General features: G+C 35.6%; 1 protein-coding gene across 1 annotated transcript in view; it reads right to left on the bottom strand.

The window, feature by feature from the left end:
- LOC149786019 (E3 ubiquitin-protein ligase rnf213-alpha-like) overlaps positions 1 to 20,054 on the bottom strand; it is a 180,064-nt gene that overhangs the window by 82,070 nt on the left and 77,940 nt on the right. Inside the window, exons 9-10 of the mRNA XM_089978096.1 lie at positions 19,157 to 19,264; positions 10,362 to 10,557 (exon numbers count right to left, since the gene is read on the bottom strand). Coding sequence (XP_089834222.1) covers positions 10,362 to 10,557; positions 19,157 to 19,264 — 304 coding nt within the window. The remainder of the gene's footprint in view (positions 1 to 10,361; positions 10,558 to 19,156; positions 19,265 to 20,054) is intronic.

Below are 20,054 nucleotides of genomic sequence, written 5' to 3'. Positions count from 1 at the left end.
CAACACGATCTCGCGGAAATATCATTACCGACTGACTCCACGCATGTGAATTATGATCAACAATTTCGATTGGTGTTCCTCGAGAATTATACGGCGATGAATATAATATTTCACCCGATAGTGTTTTAACCGTAATAGGAAATTTAAGTTTCTTACTTAACGCAGCAACATCATCGATTGATGCTCCATCAGTAACTGTCTTTGCCCATGAATTAATTTTATCCAATCTCAATTGAGTCAGACCAGATCCGCGACGGGCATTCCTCATATGTTCGATAACTCGCTCAGCTACGCAGTTTATTATCGGAGATTCCCTCATCGCAGATAGATTTTTCACATCAGGATTATTATTCAGCCGATAAATTCCATAAACAACAGCACTAGAAGGATACGCCCTAGCATAATAAGGACCATCAATCCCCAGCAGCAATCCCGGTTTCGAATTTTTATCAAGAACAACATTTTTCTTACCGCCGCGTACCGGATCTCGTTTATCACGAATAATCCAAATGTCATCGGGCATTTGTGCAATAAATTTTATTCCGAAAATAAATCTCTCTTCTTTGTGTGAGTTTTTTATATGTTCGATTATCTTCTTCGCTCGCTCCAAATTCATCGTAGCATCAACAAAGTTAGTTTTCCATGTCGACCAAACATGAATCGCTCCATCATCAAAGAATTCCTTCTTCGCACTATCAACTTCAGGAATGATATATTCTGCCTCATCGAGATCAAATAAATCCATTATTATATTTTAGACAAATATCTAAATTATAATGAAGCAATGTGCGTGGATAACAGTTGGATCAACAAAATCATGTAACAAATCCTGCAGAGGTGAATATTGTGGCGCTCATATATACGAAATTCGACGAGGTAACAAAGGACCACAGCGATGTTTAGTTTGTCAAGTTGGCATTCGAGGAAAGACAAGATTATGTTTCTCCTGTGGAGGGAAAAAATATCGTGAGTTACGGAGATATTATGAAAAAAGATCCTCCTCGGTAATAAAATGCGAAGAAGATTATATTAATCGTTTCAAAGCAAATTTCGATTTAAACAAAGAGAATATCATATATGGAAATGAAATCAGCGATTCCCATGAGTGAATATAAATCGCATCCCATCATCGAAGGTTACGAAGCATCTGAGGATGGTAATGTCAGAAACATCAAAACAAAGAAACGTGTTGGTAGTATTTGTAATTCGGGATATCTCAAATTTACAGTCCATAAAAGAAATGAAAGAACAGAATGTTATTCGAATCATAGATTTGTGTTCGAATGCTACAAAGGACCAATAGAGAGAGGACTTGTTATCGACCACATTGACGGTAATAAACTTAACAATAAACTTTCCAATCTGCGCGCGGTAACCCAGAGTGAAAATTCAAGATTTGGTAATAACCGTGGATTTCCTAATTATTCGAAGACTGTTAAATCAGTGAATCAGGCAACAGGTGAGGAAATCGCGTTTACATCGATGAGTGCAGCAGCAAAACATTTCTTTATTGACTCGCATTCAGTAAAACGAGTGGCAGAAGGAAAATACAACGCAACATTTTCTTATGATGCTGATTCATGGATCAAATTCTCCTACGTACCAATAATATTTGATTCGGAGAGTGACGAAGAATAATTGAATATCTCCGCAAAACAAAAAAAAAAGATTAATTTTGAAAATTTCCCTGGATTTTATTTATTTTTTTCGCCCATTTTTCCCCCAGAAATATTTCTGGGATACAGATTTGGAAAATCTCACTTGCGATTTAAAAATCAGAGATTCTCACGATTTCACCAAAAGATTGATACTCACAGTTTCTCCTCGTATATCAAGTAAATTTCCTTTCTGATCCGTTAGTTTGAAATTTATTCTTGTCAAAAATCGATTATGACATCGCAGGTAAAACGGATTCATTGGTTCCTTGATTATCAAGTAACCAGGAGATGCGCTAGGTGAAAATGAATACAATATAAAACCCTGATTCGCTTGATTCGACACTGACGAATCAACATTATAGCTACCCTCGACAACATCCGCGTGAAGATAAATCGCGATAACTTCCGTTATATTAACGATACCCGGCGATATATGTCGTCCACCTTTGTCAGGATCGTTATTGTGTTTAAGAATCAATTCTGAATGTATTTTTTTGGTCCATGCGGCATGTAATTTCGGAAATAAATCATCAATGGTATCAGTGACGGATTTTCTCATCGCATCAAAATCAGAATTAGGAAATTTGAAATTTGGCAGTGTTTCCTCGGTTAATTCAAATACTCTCATGAATTTTTGTTTCTCACCCGAGTTCTTGATCAACTCGAATTTGCTGATAGGAAGAACATACTCGGCAATTGATATATCGTCGACTATCGCCCGAATAAACATATCATGATAATATTCAATATCATTTGCAAGTTGATTTAAAATTTTCACGTGCTTTATAATTTCGCTACATGAACCAGATTTATTTAGGATGCATTCATGAAATGATCCTCGCAATAAATTTAATTGTAATTCGTGTTCTTGAATAAACTCGTCTAGAGTTCTTCTTACCAAGATACCGTCTATGGGGGCTATTATCCTGTTAATGTGGGTAGCGTCGAAGATTTTCACGTCTGGGGGGATTTTAGGAAGAGGCAACCATGAGAGAATTCTTTCGTTAATAAAAGTGAAAGCGAACATTACCAGGTTAAATTTGTGGTTATTCATGAGATTGATGGCGCTGTGGATCAAAGGTTTGTGTTTGATATCTCCATACCATCCTTCGTCGGTTGTAAAATCTTCCTTTTTTGGTTCCGGTAGTTCTGGAAGAGTTTCATCATACCAACCTGGAATAATAACATCCGATTTCTTTGGTTTTATCAGAGGTGCAACCTCGGGCCAACCTAATATATTTCTAATCGATGATTGGTAAATATCTACCACGTACGGTGATTTCACTTCTATCATTGACGATAGTGTTGGATCATGTGAAGATATCTTTATGCCCGGTTTAGCATCGCCGGTTAAATTTGATATTCTAGTGGTAAACTCATTATTCAGCTGATCAATTTCGTAACTACCGGTTGGTATACCAACGACGATCCAATCGGGTGTTCCATCGGGTTTATTCTTATTTGCAAAAACAAGTGAATTATTTGGCATCAAATTACCGAATGATTTCGATCTAACATTAGGCCAGCTGTTGTAGACGCGCAATTGTGTTAATGCAATCTCGTTAACGTTAATTGGTGTTGAAAAATTAATACTAAACTCGGGTTTCGTTGAACTTAGCGATATTAACGTTGTTGTTGGTGGTGTCGTGTTTGTCACGATCTGGGCTAACTCGGACATTATTAATATTCATTTGTTCAATCTCCGAGTAAATACTAATCATTGAAGAAAATTCTAGATCGGATATAATACCATCGTTGAGACTTTCAGAAAGTAACAATGATAACTTCGAGTATGCATCATTGATCTTAGTTAGTTTACTTTTGTACGAAGATAACTTTTCACTCGTGCACGAGGATATCTTTTTCGCGATGATATTAAGAACACCCGCGATTGCTGTTGTTGACGAGATTATTATTGTTGCTACGATTGGCGCTATCATTGTTACCGCGGATAGAATTATTCCTGCACCAGCGACCACAGCAGATACCGCGTACACTGCAACATCAATGATAACTAATTTGCGCTGGTATTTATTTATTTTTGTTTGATAATCGTCAAGTTGTTTTCGCAACGAATCCTGCCATGATCGCGCCTGATTGTAACGGTAATCAGATGCGTTCATTTATTAGTTATTTATCATTCCAAATCAACAGGGAAAAATAACCTTTCATAATCCGAAATATCTTCGGCTAAATATTCGAAAACTATACTATAACCAATTGGTCCCATATTGGTTCTATCTGGTGGTTCCAGCACAAATGTATTCTCGTAACCTGTGTACATAATATAATTAAAAAATTCACCAAAAATTTTACCACCTGCGGCTATTATTTTAAAACCTATCGGAGATTGAATAAATATTCGATAATATCCACTAATTGGCGGTTTAAATTTAAATTTGTTATTCACGGGTGTCCACCATGCCTCTTTTCGTACCTCTACCACAAGTGGCACACTACAGGTAAGATTTTTTGTTTCTACTTCCTCTGGTATCGAAATTCGCGATAATCTTCCAAGGTTCATTGACGATATTTTTGTGGTTATTTCGATAATTTCCTTACCTAATTGCTTTACGTCAGTGGCGTGACCAGTTTTATCGACGGATTGGTCAATCTTTGCTATTGTAGCGAGAAGTTTCGTGTTTAAATCTTGAATTTTTTCGTCGTACGTTGATGTATCGACTTTTTGACGCGCTAATTCACGTACCACGTTAATTTCATCGTTGATGGATTTTATTTGTCCTTGCATCGCGTTAATTCCCCTGGTAAATTCGGGAACAACAACATTACCGAGTTTAATAATTTCCTCGTTGATTTTTTTGTTGAGATCGTCGATCGATGGTTTCTGACCCATCGAGATATTTACTTCGTTAATTTTGGCAAGAATATTAGTAATTTCCTCGTTGATTTTTTTTATTTTTTTGTTGAGATCGTCGATTGATGTTTTATCGATTTTCTGACTCATCGAGATATTTACTTCGTTAATTTCGGCAAGAATATTAGTAATTTCCTCGTTGATTTTTTTTATTTTCTCGCTGAGATCGTCATGTGATGTTTGATCGGTTTTTTTATTTGATGCGGAGGAAGAATCGCTGGATGTTTTTATATCCTCGTCAAATTTTTTGCTAAATTTAGCTAAAGCATCCTCAAGTTTTTTAAGGTCGTTATTTAGCCTATTAAGTCTTTTTGTCATTCTATCCTGAAGATCGTCGTGTAATGTTTTATCGGCCTTCAGGGGTAACTTCGCTATAATATCGGCGATATCAGCAATAGATTTTAATACCATCTCCGATTGGCGAGTAAACTGACTAATGTGATCGCGGTATTCGTCTCGCTTGATTATATCAGTTATTTTGACGTTGCTAGTTTGTAATCGCCCTTCAGTATTTTGAAATACAGCAACTTCGCCAGGATCAACTTCTGACAGCGATAAAAGATTGTTAATATCGCTCTTGGTTGCAAACTTTGATGTATCGATGTCGACTACGTCTTTTTTTTCTTTCCTAAAGAGAGACCTACCGTAAATGTCAACCATGATATTTATCTACGGTATATTCAAATAAAATTTTGCGAAAAGGTTTGGATGATTTTGAAATTTCATCAAGGACATTAATTGTCTCCCGGCCGCATATTGGTGGATCTGCTAATGTTTGTGTTGGAAGTGTTGAATACCAAACCGGAAGTTTTAGTTTTGACACGTATTTGATAAATTCATTCGGCGGTGCTAATCCGTATGAATCGAAATAGATGATTTCGCGAGGATTAATCGCATACGCAACCCAGTGAGTGCCAGGACCGGAATTTTTATCGAGATTTATTATTCCTGTCTCGGTTGAATTTGGTTTGTCCGGTAGTTGATCTCGCATAAATACGCCTCTGAAAAATTTTATTTTCTTTTTTTTTGCTTCACTTATTAAATCTAAATTTGAGGCTGGTAGGCTCGACTTAGACCGGATCCGTACGGGGGTCGTCTTAGGTAAAGGCCGGATCCTTGTTGCGTCTGCAGCACTTTTGCTAGAAGAGAGAAGGGGGAGATAAATCCTCCCTTTTTTTTACGATATCCTCTTCCAACAACTTTTCCTGCTATTGCGGAACCTATCCCTCCAAGTGCGCCCAATCCTACTGCCTTTGCGCCTGCTATTAACGCGGGTATAAGCGCAGCCAATGGAAAAATACCACCTACTTTGATCATATCTCTGATTGCTCCTATTGAGAGATTCAAGCGAATACCAGTATTTGCTGATCTGGCTCTGGTGAAATGTCCGTGTTGATTTTTAGTTAACGATAGTTTGTTAGGTCCACCGTGAAGTTGATTACTTTTCAAAGTTAAACTTAAACCTCGTCGCGCTGCTGTTGCTGATTGAAGTTTTTTCACCTGACCGGGGGTCAGAGTTACGCTGACGTGATCGTATGGCATATTAATAATCACTTAATCTAAATTTAGAATTTGTTACATGTTCTCTACGGGTGCATCGATGACTCTCATTCTACCACTGATGCCTTCCAGGATCATTGTTCTATCGCTGAGAATAACTGCAATTGCTCTTGCGTTTCCTCCTGTGTTAATTCTGGCTTTGAAATGAATATCGACAACCGACTGCTTTACCAAATCAAGATGTTCCAGGGAAAAATAATAGATAGGATAAAGATTATTAAAATCTAATTGTGATATTTGCAATCCGGTATCAATATTTTGATCGCGACCCATATAAGTTAATAATCGATGATACGCGCGTGCCGTGGAATTGGTGGCATAATCGATGGCTATTTCCTCGGTTGGCTCCTGTTGGCCATTTATTCTTAATGATACGTTTGTTGCCCCGAATTGATCAAATATCATGTGACTATGTTCTTGATCGTATTTATTCATATTTTGGAGAGCAACAAAGATATGTCTTGGCGCGGAGGATCCTTGTTGTGAGGCAATTCGCCAGGTAAATATTCCGTTAATATTAACATCACAAGAGTCAGTCATAGTTGTGAGCCAAGCCATGATGGATTTTCCACCTTGATTCATAAATGACAATAATTTTTCTTCTATGATCATCGACGGTGTTATTGCTGGCATCCATAAGGTAATTCTTTCAAGGACAACTTTGCCGATATCAAGGGGATCTGCACTTGCATCTCGCCAGATGGCTCTATCATCATTGGAATCTCGAACAAAAACTATCGTATGCTTCGCTCCGTAAATAACTTTTCTGAAATGTCTGCAAAATCCAAAAATATGAGATAACGGAATTGCACAGGAAAATCTTCGTTCGGCGTCTTTTAACATTTTATTTCGTGTGGCAAATCCAAGGTTGTAATTGGGATCAAGGTCAATTATCATATCTTCAACATCAGCATTGAGAACAGCGGGATTAACGCGATTAGTTGGTTGTCTCTTGATAAATTGTTTATTACCAGGATGATCATAGTTATCCTTCGCAAACATCATGCTAGGACCGGCCGATCTGGTAAAATCATCAGAGTATCTTGCTAATCCTATAATCGTCGTTGCTATATCAACGTTATTTGTGATTGATTCGATCTCTTTTCCGTCGATCATGTAAGTGAAGCTCTTGAATAGTGCCATAATTCCATTATTAACAAACCCAACTTCAAAATCTGCTCCAAAATTGGTATCGTTTGTCCTAACAAGCCTTCCAACAAATTCGATATACGCCTCAGATGGAAGAAAATATCTTGTTGTATCGTGGACTTGAATTTCCTTTCGATTTCTTGAATCTGGCTCAACTACCTCGTACGAGAAATACTGGAAATCTCGCACTGATGTATCCCTACCTACTGGTTCATCCATGTCAAATACTTCATTTGACACTTGTGCGAACATTTATTATTAATAATATCGTCTAAAACGAAGACCATCACCTGAAACAAAACTTGTATTTGCTAGATTTGTCCTAGCAACATTCTGCGCTAGATTTGTATTAGCAACTTCCTGCGCTAGATTTGTTATAGCAGCTTCCTGTGCTAGATCATTTATTTTTTTATTTGCCGCATCATTTATGGCCTTACTGACTTCAGGTGGCATTTCGCTGGTAATGGGTAATTTGACGGGTTGCTTTTTACGTACTAAACTTAATATTTTATCTTTGATAGCGTTGAAGCCTTTACTGGCCAAATTACCGATACCAGAAACAGCAGTCTCACCTATCTTTCCTATTGCTTTTAATCCTAGTTGTTTTACCATTGGTCCAATTTTAGGTATTACTCGCGTGACAAGACTTCCAACGATATCGCCGAATCCATTACCGTGAATATATTTGTATACTGGCAATCGAGAGTTTACTATGCGGACCTGATTAGGTCTGCGTTGATGTTTATGAATAATCATATTATTTCAATTGTGTTGATTTAATCGATGAGTTCATCGACAAACTCTTTATAAATGTGAGAATCGATGATACCACCACGGAATAATCGCTGACAAATATCTGATGCTTCGTTGACTATCTCACGAGAATTATTTCCGGCTCGCTTTCCTCCGATTAATACTTCAAGGCGAGATACATCGTTGACAACACTATCGGGACAAACTGAATATCCGCTTCCTGTTTTTTTTGTTTCTGGAGATTCCAATGGCGTTGAGTAAAATATTTCGTCTGACGGCGATGAAGATGTCCCTGACGACGATAACCCTGACGACGATGACTTCGGTGGCAAATCCCCTATAGGACTATCTTGTTTAGGATATTTATCCTTTATAGTAAGATACGGGCTTATAGCAGCCTTTTCAAGAGGAGCATATGGTTGTAAAATAGAAACTTCTTCAAGTGATTTTACACGCGGGGGGTATGTTAATTTAGAAATAAGTTCCTCTGTGGGATTATAAATTTTTTTAGGACTAAACTTTTCAGGACTATCTTGTTTAGGTGTTATTAAAGTTGATAATCTTGCTTTTCCCTCTGATAACTTTATTCTGTAATTACCAACATCCGATGAAAATTTCCCAAAATCTTCATCGGAATATCTTACTGGTTTTCCTAAACTACCAAAATACATTATCGCATACCAATCAAGTATGTTAACTTTATCAGCATCAAATTCTTTTCGCAAAAAGAATCTTTTATTTTTCGTAGAATCATCCGCAGCTATTTGAACTACTGAATCATAGTCGCCAAGTAAATAAAATCTTTTTGGATTCAAATAATTATCCGCTGTTACACTAGGATCAATTTTAAACACACTAATAGCCGGTGATGATACATGTTCGGGTACAATTATCGGTTCATCACTCTGATCTTTTTTCTTTTTTGGTTTTCTTTCCTTTTTCTGAGGTGGAGTTCTTTCTTTTGGTCTAGCTCCTAATTCCTCTGGTTGAAATATTGGCTCCTGTGGTTGAATATCTTCCTGTGATGTTTCTTTTCTCCCTCGTTTTTTAGTTTTTTCCTTTTTCTCCTGTTGTTTTCTTTCTTTTTCCAGTTGTTTTCTTTCTTCTTTTTCCTGTTGTTTTCTTTCTTTCTCCAGTTGTTTTCTTTCTTCCGCCTCTTGCTTATTAAATCTTTGTGTATCTCTTGCTGTTTCTAAAAATCTTCTGTAACGCGGATCCGCTATCTTACTTATTGATGTTGTTTGTGTGTAAATTTTATATACCATATCATACCAACTATCGCGAGTTGCATATCTTTTTTTTCCCACTGCAGTCAAAAATTCAGTTCGACCACTAAAATATTCCTCCGCAAATTGGCCAATCTCATCTATATTATACAATGTCGAGAGGGGCTGCGATATTATTTCCCATCCCTCATCGGTGAAATTTTCTCTTAAATTATCGATATTAAACTTCCCTTTTATCATTGCGATTTTTCTTCCTCCCGGTTTTCCATCTCCAGGTTTTCCTCCATCAGTAATTGCAAGTTGTTGCGCCGCTGCTGCTATTGCTAATCGCTCGGGTAATGTTCGTGATTGATCCTCAATACCTTTCAACATAGGAAAAATTCCACGTTTTCTAGCATCTGGATCTTTTTCGTCGCCATATACAACCTGCTCAATTGTTCCGGTCACTGGCTTCAACCATTTTGCCGAAGTTTCTGAAATTCCATGTTGCATATCTTCGTAACCACGAACATTTCTCTTAAATAATCGTTTTGTCGGAATGAACTTCTTTAATGCCGCTAATTGCTCTCGCGCTAATCTGGCAGAATGAGGTTCTCCAACTGTGCTAACTTTTCGACTCATCTTATTTTCAACGATATTGTTTTAATGTGAAATAAAATTAGTATCCGCAGTCGGAATTTGCAATCACAAACAAATTTTACAACACCCCCCCCAAAAAAAGATGCATTTTTTTTTATGCCCGAAAATGCAATTTGGGGGGGAATTTTGCGGATTATTTTTCGTAGGAGGGTTTATTTTTGAAATCTGAGGGTTCTACGGAGAAATGTTTGGTAGGAGGTTTAAATTTATCTGAGCCACCTGGTCTGTACGACTTCCCTGCTGCTCCCATATTATAACAGGGTCGGTGGCATTAGACTCATAATGATGAAGAATGACAGGTATAGATAATAAACAAAACTATTTTACTGTATTTGTGTGGACACTGAACAGCACTTAAACAATTCATTCCATTTCATTAATGAACTTATAATCTTTGGGCATCATCATTTTCATAAATACACTGTCTGGACTTCAAGACAATACTGTTCACACAATACACATGTCCACACACACACCAACACACAGGCACATAATGCTTACAGAACATGTTGAGAAAATGTGAAAATGGTGTCCATGTCAGAATGTGGTTTAGAATGATTCTGTCCTCCTCCATGTCCTTCTTTTTCAGTGCAGCTTCCCACTCTCTTTGATAGAAACTAGATAACAGTTCACCAAAGCGCTTTCTTTCATGCTCTCCCTGCTGGTGCATTGAAACACTGTATGATGTTTCTCTTACCTACAAAATATATTAAAATACATGTAAGCTGCTCTGAAATGAATAAAGTGATTTAAAAAAAGAAAATGACTCTTAAAAATCACAACCTGAAGTAAAACCTAAATATTCTTAACAAAAACAAAGACATCTTTAAGTAATGTTAAAATTCCTGCAAAAGTGATCATAGTGATCCACACTTTTGATATGTGAAATACATTCATTCTGAGATGAACGTGGATTTTAAGTTTGGAGTGAATAGATGAAACAGTTCTGGAATTAACAGCTATGCACAACCTCGCTTATTTATATCAAATCCTTTACAGAAGGTCGCAATGATCATGTTTTAAAACTCATCCTATTATTCACACAGACTTTAAGTCTGATGTCACTAGGGGCAGTAATTATAGGTTATTGCATTTGTATGGGAAAATATGAGCAAGCTTTTCTGATAAAGTACTGCATGATTTTGAGAATGTGCAGTATTTTTCAGGGAAAAAAAGAGAGTTCACTTTTTCCCATACAAATGCAGTAACCTTTTATTATATGCTCATTTTGTTTAACTACCTAAGGCCTAATAATAAAGGACATTACAAGAAACAATGTAATTTAATTTATGTTTTATTCCAAAATAAATTCACAACCATAGATTCATCAATACACAATAACAGTATTCATGTGTACATAGCTCCAGCCAGCAACCTTGCGCGCTCCAAATCAGTTTAAAAATTGTCATTTTGGTCTACTTAAAATTGAAATTCAGACCAATATTGTGAATCAATGTGCATGGATTTTGCTTCTATGTTGATCCAACTCAGTTCTGCTTTTCTGATTATGAGGGACTGGTTTAAGGGTCAATTCAGTGCAGTAAGGAGAATGAATTTCCGCTCTGGAAATGTAGGCTACTTGAAATTCCAGTCCAGTTTCTGTCTGCACCAGGTTTGCAGGACATGTCAGTTGGATTGGAAGAACTAACTAAAAAGGTACAATTTGAGGAAATTCAAGAAGCATAAATGTAAGTATATTTATTACCATTCTCATTACCAGCTAAAGAAAACAAATTTATGCCCTGCCACTTGGATCTTGCTGTTGGAGGCATCCCAGCTATGACCAGTTACATGAATGTCTTCTATCGCTAGAATAACATTGTATCAAAATAGTTAAATGGGGAAAATTGAAAAGCAGCCATTGTGTGACACTAAATTTCAGCCTACCCAGTGGAAATAATACTTTTTCGTCATCTTCATTTATTCGCTCTGAAGCTGTTAGTTTTCTACCAAAACCTTCAGTTACATTTTTATCTTGAATCTAGTATTTTTACAGACTTTGATTGATATGCAATAGACCTTGGCTTCAATATGCTTTTCTATGCTATATTTTTAGATGCTAGAGAGTACTGAGCATAGCCTTAACCATTCTATTTGCGAAAATATATGAATATTCTCCTAGATAACTGTTTCAATGATCAGAATGGTATTTTCAATTACTCTCACATTTGTTGTTGTCATTGTGAACATCACATTCAATCTTTATCTTCTTTGAAATTTTTGTTTCTGACTCATTGAACTCATCCATATCATTGACTTTATCATCTCTACTTTCAAATGGATATAACAGTTGCTTAGTTCAATCACAAACCAATTTAATCAACCAAAACCTAAGCACCTACTACATAAGTGTACATGGTTTGTTTACAAATTAGTTCCTAATACACCGAACTATCTTTAGGCACACCTGTCATGCATGTACATGCAATATGACAGTGTTCAGTATCATAAAATACTGCAGATAATGACAATGTAAAGTAAATGCAGACTAAATGAGCGTATGATAATATAGAATTAATATACATAAAGAGAACGAACACAATTTTTTTAAAGCCAAATTTTAATCAATCTTGGAATGTAGGTAACAGTCACCAAGTTGTTGTACATGTCCAATCTAAGATACACCCTCAGTGTAACTTTGTTGACAATAGGTAATCTAAACATAACATATTTCTTTGGTCTGTGCCCTCAGCTTTTATACTACTTCAACAGGTGCACAGAACTATATAAGCAGAATATTTTCTGATGTTACACAATTAGACTAAAAAGTGCACATAGAAATTTTGTAATAATATAAATTATGCAAAAAAAACTTATTTTAAAATATTTAGTCAAAAATCGTCAGCATACTTTTCCTGCCTGAAATACATCCAATGTTCCCGTACAGAAATTTCTCATGGATTCCGTATGAAATACTTCAGGAATCCGTATGGAAGAGATATGGACTGAAAAACTCATGGAATCAGACAATTTATTCCACATAAATTCCATAAGTACTTCACAGCAAGTGAAAATTCCATATGGAATAAACTTTGAACTTTAATCCACAAGCACTTCTTTCCATATGAAAAGCAGGCTCATGTATTATAACATCATCGAAAATACTCTCTGAAGAACTAATAATCTAAGCTATCTGACTCAAATAGAAATATTGGTGGGAGTTAGAGTACATGTATATGTCAGTGTAGCTGATGTGGAAGGATGAATATATACTCATATAAATTTAAAGAAACACGTGTATATTAGTTTTCTTTAATTTATTTCCACAGATGTTTAAAAACAGACAAAGACATGACCAAAAAGTAGAGAAAATGTAAACATGATCAGAAAATTAATATCTGGTAGTACACACATAGATGAATCTTTGGACTTAGAAAATTTGGTGCAAGGTGGATTTTGGGCTTGATGTGATGTTTATTCAGATTTTGTTGGCTTCATATCAAAATATGCTATACAAAAATCATATCATAGTGAAAATGTGACTGAAATTTCAGCAAAATCAATGAACATTTCTTGACGTTCACTCAATGTCCTTTTTCACTAAAATTATGGTATTTTAGGAGATTTTACCAAAATTCCTGAAAATATCAGTGAAATTTTGTGATTGAAATTTCACTGACTCTGCCAACATTTCTGAAAATATCAGTGGGAATCTGTGATTGAAATTTCACTGTAAGTTTGTCAAAATGTTTAAAAATATAGTGATATTTTGTGATTGTAATATCACTGACATTTAAGTAAAAAATATCAATAAGATATAACAAAATTTATTTTTTGTTTCTTGTACAATTTGAATGATTTTCAGCAGCATTTATATTCCCTGTTTCTGATAGCTGTAATTGTATTGTTTATTTTGGGCACAATAACTTCTTTCCACATCTTTCCGTGTTATATTTCTTTATCAAATTTTTTTATTGTTGTTGTTGTATTTTTGTTTAAATTAAACTGGATTTAACTGCCCACAAACAAGTTTTCTTATTTTCTGTTTTAAATCAGAATTTCACTTTTCTCCTGACCTGAATCTGATTTTCCCTGAAACATTTTTTAAAAACAATGCTCTATCCAGACCCTTTCTGCAACGTGGTTTCTAATAAGTATTTGTTCTGTTTATTATTTAAAGGATGATCGCTGTAAAAAGCTTTCTGATTGGTCAAAATTGTGTACTTGCCCAATGAATCGATGCATAACGGAAACTGATGGGAATGCTAAACATGGCAATTCGAGCGGGATACGAGTTTGAATAACCATTTGAAAAATGTGCGGCAATGAGAATAGCTTGAATGTAAAGTAGATGGGAACGTAATCGATCAGTCTGTATAAAAACATAATGCCAGGACTAGCATTTTGCTTTTTGTGCTATAAAGAGTTTCAAAGTAGCGGCTAACGTGCTAAATAGGACAAGGAATTGAACCAAGTTGATTTTGAAGTCATATTACTCAAAACTGATTAACTTCCAGAACGAATTTAAGGAGGACAACGTATAGATCAGTGGTGGGAATTGTTGCCAAATACCCATGTCTATCAAAGATCATCAGATCTTTGCGGAATTTTCTTCGCCCACATGTAGAATCGTCTTTCAATATCGTGAGACATTATTGTGTATATAGTAAAACCTGTTATGAGAGACTGCCCCTTCTGCCAACCAAAAGCAGTCTGTCAAGACAGGTGGTCTCTCATAAGAGGTGTGTGAAAATGGACTGGTTTTCAGGGTCAATAGTTAGCATTGTTGAAAAATAAATAATACCCATACTCACTGTACATGTGTCATATCCTTTATTCATGAATCTTATTAAATATTGCATGCATTCCTCTCAAAATATCTTTATATAATAAAGATATACATCTATCAAACAACGAAAATAAAATTTGTATTTCAACATCACATTAATATGTACAAAAAATGAACAGTTAGATATGATGTATATATCTTATTTTATACACTTATTCACTTGTTTTTTTAAAAGAAATCCATTATACTTCTTTGTTGACATGTTTTACTCAGCTATTTGGTCTGAACATGTATCTCAATTATTGCCTTTTCCTGAATCAACTTTCCACTTACTGGTATGTTTTTACTCCTTGCAACACAAAACCACTCCCATACTCGCTTGTTCAGATCTCCATAAACTGTCCGTCGTGCCGTGGCATATTTCCTCTGTGCTTGTGCACCTTTCTGCCATTCATTTCTAATGGACTTCATGTCTTTGATTACATTTTGAACTTGCGTTTTACCGACGCTTAAGCTGACTGCTATTTTGCGGGTGGTCTCGCCTTTTTCATTTCTTTCAATGACATTAATCCTTTCTTCCAGTGTTAAAATTTTTCCTTTTTTTTCAGCGGAGATTCTGCCGTTGTTATTAGTGTTGACGTTATAAAGACTATTGGTTTTGATCAGGTTTTGGGGAATTGTGGAATAAATATACATTATGTACCAATGAATGAAACCAAAAGACATAATTAACTCATCAAGAAACAATACATTTATTCTGAGACAAAGTTTAAATCAACAGGGTTATAGCTCGATAAACAAATGTTCCGACCATCTGCACCCACGTAAACAGATTGTGGCTTGGTGAAACACTAACAAAAGAAATAAAAAATAATTTTAAAAAAATCAGGAAATGATTCTCACTTACTAGTATTAAAGACAATAAGCTCATTCACCCTCCAGGCATTATGGATTAACTGGAAAGTAAACAATGTACTCAAACCAACATTGAAGCCCTTTCAAACGATTTCTCACTTGGACATAAGGACTACCGGTGTTTTGTGAGTTTTCATAAAGATAAAGAAAAAATACAAACCTCTAAATTGACTGCGTATATCCATCATTACTCCCTTTGATGTTACTCTTACTGGCTATTCACATGACTTCGGCACTACAATGGCGGTTAGTGACATGTACTTTAGTCTGGTTTACTGCAGTTTACAAATGACACTGTACGCTGGAGTTGTAAATTTCACAAAACTGGTACTGTAGCAAGACAAATTATTTTTAAATACTTTATTAGAGCAATCTTTGCTATTTATGCAGTCTTTGTTACAAAGGATTAAATGATGGTTAGAGGCGTTTATCCCGATACATGGTTGTTCAACTATAGTGTTATTTAATGTGCACTTTGTTTGCATACTACATTTATCCCGAGCTCTAGTGTTTACAAAGGATTAAGTTAAGGTCAGTGGTGTCAAGCTGTTTTGATTTTTTGGCGATGCGGTCATTCATAGCAGTGTCAAAATGCATATTTTGCCAAGAAATCGTGGTCGCTGGTCGCGTTCAGCAGGTGGTCGTTCATAACAGAGCGTTTATATAGTAAAATCGATCCGTGCATTACAATTGTGGTCAGAAATGACAGGTGGTCGCTCATAGCAGAGGTCGCTCATGACAGGTTTTACTGTATTATCAATATATTTTAGGTGTGTTGGAATTCAGTGTAAAATAAGAGTAATTATATCATGATAAACATTTGTCATGGTTGCTTATGAAACAAGGACTAATTCTTCCCAATGTTTTCTCAAGATGCTGGATGCTGTCCTCAATCCTTTGCTTCTTTTTCTTCAACTCCTCCAGAGCTTCAAGGGTCTGTTTTCTTTAAGCTGTATGTGTAGCCGATTTAGCCTTCAAAATGCTCATCCTCAAGGTTCTCTATCTTTGCCTAGCCAACTTGCAGGACATCAGAAGTTCCTTTGAAATTTGCACATCTACCTGGCCCAATACTTGCAAACAAAAATCAACAGGATGGAAATTTTGATCGAGATTCAGAGTTGATAGCCCTGTTACTTGGTAAAGGGAAATTTGTAGAATGTCTCATTATGGAAGTATAATCCACCATTATTTCACTTTCAGGTATAGGAAACTTAATTAACAGGTCTTGTATTCTTGCTTTGACATCAACTGGAGTTGAACACACCCTTCCCGGGCGATTTGCTCCACGTGAAATGGGAAAGCTCTCACAGAAAAATACCCAGATAAACCTTCTGTATTCTCAAATCCATGTACACATGTTTATCCTGAATATTTGGTAGTGAATGGAGTTACAGAAATTGCCAAAGCCAACCTTCTCTCTCTCTGACACACTTCACGAAAACCCATCGGCCAACCATGTATAAATGATTTGCACAATTTATGTGTACCTGAAGTTGTCCGCAGTGGACAAAGTTGATTTCTGGAATAACTTCAACACATGATATGATGCACTCATGTGGCATCTTAAAATTGTCCACCACGAAATTATACAGCGTGTTGCCACATCTAATTTTGTATATCTGCTGTAGCGTGATCGCTCATCAAAATTTTACAAGTACATTTACACTTATATTTAAGTACACTGTGTAGAAAGCAGCCTTTCTGTTAACAGGCATACGACCGTAATTTACACCCAAAGTTTGGTCACGATGCCAAAAAAGTCAATAATAGACTTCCAGCAGACTTCTGAATTTTACATTGTACACCAAAAATCAGAAGCTTGAACGTACAATAAGAACAAATTGTGACCATTTTTGTGTATATTTTTCATTATCTTTTGTTTTGACAGTTTGAACAGCTGATTCACCATGATTTAAAGTACAAATACGTACCGATGCCGCACAAAAAAATTCGACGAAAAAGAAGAATCATTGGAAAAGATTTGCATACTTTCTAATGCTCTCTATAATCAGATCCATGTACAATTACAAATATATGATTGGTCACATGTTATAAACCTCCCAATAGCAAACAGTTTTATCTCGATTACATGACATAATGGTATGAAAACCTTTTGTACATTCGTTTATCAATTAATTTTATATTTTTCAAGGACCGAGGCTTATTTTCAAGGTAAAACCAATTTTCAAGTACTTTTAAGGATGAATAAAAATTCAAGTACTTTTCAACGTACCGGGCGAACCCTGTTTTTGCTGGTGTCAAGCTCAAGTTTATTTCCAGGCATCACTAAATTACATATTTTTAATCCAATTCACCTATGGTAACTTACATGTCAATTCCACTTGATTTACATCTCAGATCAGTTAGTCTTAATATTAATTCTCATGCAACAAATTTATTTTGTAAATGATGCTTCATGTCACAATTACAGGAGATATATTATATACATGCCATTCACCATGAATATTAGTTATCAGTTTGTGAATCAGATAATCTAACCTGCACAAGTTTCTCACTCTACTCTTTTACACTGCAGCAATATATATTCCAAATTCATTTCTATTGTCAATAATTCATTCTTTTTATGTTTTTAAATATTGCTTATGGGACTTCAAAGCAAGTTCACCCACTGATCCAATGTAAATTTAAATTTGACAAATACAGTACTACCCAGTCAACGCAGCATCCATTCATTTAAACATCAACAGTTGATCCCAAAAGAGACCAAGTACTAACAAGCACATAGGCAACCTAGCTGGAAATCTTACTGAATATGTAAATGACCCAACATTGAGGTACACATCCAAGATGATCAAGTTTCTGCCCATTTTAATAGATCTTTATTTTTTTTTATATTTAAGTAAATTAATGTTTTCCAATGAAAGACATGCTTCAAAATTCAAGCACTTTTCAAGAACTACTGAGCATCTTCAAATACGTGTCCAGTTCTTTTCTGAGCCAACCTCAAATTCAAGCACTTTTCAAGGTAAGCAACAAAATTCAATCATTTTTCCAGATTATGTGAACTTTGAATCATGTGTGAGTAGTGACACTGTTTACCTAAAACACCAGAGAGCATGTTGCATTCATTTTAAATGAAACCTGTTACCAAAGTAAGATCTGTTTCTAAGAGTGTTTATCAGAGAGAACTAGTAACTTACCTTGTATTGTTACATGTAGGTTTAATTAAAATAGTAAATGCACAAATAAAGAAGTTGTTGTTGTTGTTGTGGGGTTTAACGCCATTTTTCAGCACACGATAGGCTATACATGGCAGCCAGTATTAATGGTGGAGGAAGAACCCGGGAAAACACCGGAAAGAACCACCGACCCACGAGAAGCTACTGGCAAGCTTTCTCACATACCCACATTGGCTGAATCCTAGACTCGAACCGCTGCAGACAGAGGTGAGATGGCAGTGATCCGTAACGAAGAGCGCTTTAGACCACTCAGCCACTCGGGCAAATAAAGAAGAGAGAACTGAATGTATAATTAAAGTACCACCATTGCAATAACTATAAAAAGCAGAGTTGAAGATTATTTTTCAGGCAAGTTAATTTCAGTTCTAATTTCCTTCAAAATTTAATTATATTATAGAACCTATCTGGATTAAAGACTTCCTCTTACTTGGATAATGAAGCCATATATTTACCTGGAAGGCAAGCTGACTCAAACAGTTCTGTACATCTGGATGAAACTTATCTGCGCTTCTGCAGTAAAGATTTATCAGGTCTGTCTGCTTAGATGCACTTTGTGCAATCTGAAAAGCAATGAAACAGAATCACATTATATCATCATCTGAGGATGAGAATTGAGATGAAGTCAAGTGATGGTAATCATTACAAATGGAAACTGGAAGTTCATTAAGTAAACTTGGGCAATAAGAACCATATCAATCTTCTTACACCACTCCCTCGATAAATCGTGGCCTGATAACTCAAAAAATTGCTTATAATGTGGGGTCAAGCATGGACCCCATTTTTAACTAGAAAATACAAAAATGTGTTAGCCCTATTTGTTGAACCTAAAGAAAATCAAAATTAATAAGTGAAACACTGATGTATTGCTCATTTAATCATCAAAAAAGTATATTGGACCTGGAAATTGTAATCAACATTATCAAATTATCAACTTGTAATGAGAAGTCATATATTTATTACATGTTCTTTCCAAACAACCTTCAAAGTACACTGTAAATAATTATATTCAACAAAATTTTGATCAATGAAAATGTCACTTACGCCTGCTGATAGCATTACCTTCATGAATAAATATAAAATAATTCTTATCAAGCAAATTTTTTGTTTTAGTTCTATCTTTAGTTCGGTTTAAGTGTAATCATCATAAATGCAATGTGCCCTCTTGTATTCAAACATAAAATGTGTCAATCAACCGTAACAGCTATGTATGCAAGCATTTCGCTGAGAAGTTAATCAAGTGCCAACCATGTTTTGATATCTGACTTACAGAAGTATTTGTTGCATCGTTGTACTGAATTAAAAGCTAGCCTCCTTTATAGCATCACATTAATTGCGTCTTTTATATTAAAT

The sequence above is a fragment of the Sinohyriopsis cumingii genome, chromosome 12, assembly GCF_028554795.1.
Source record: "Sinohyriopsis cumingii isolate HCF-2022 chromosome 12, ASM2855479v2, whole genome shotgun sequence".
Lineage (NCBI taxonomy): Eukaryota > Metazoa > Mollusca > Bivalvia > Unionida > Unionidae > Sinohyriopsis > Sinohyriopsis cumingii.
Note: the sequence above shows the minus strand (reverse complement) of the source record. Positions and strands in the feature narration are given on the sequence as shown.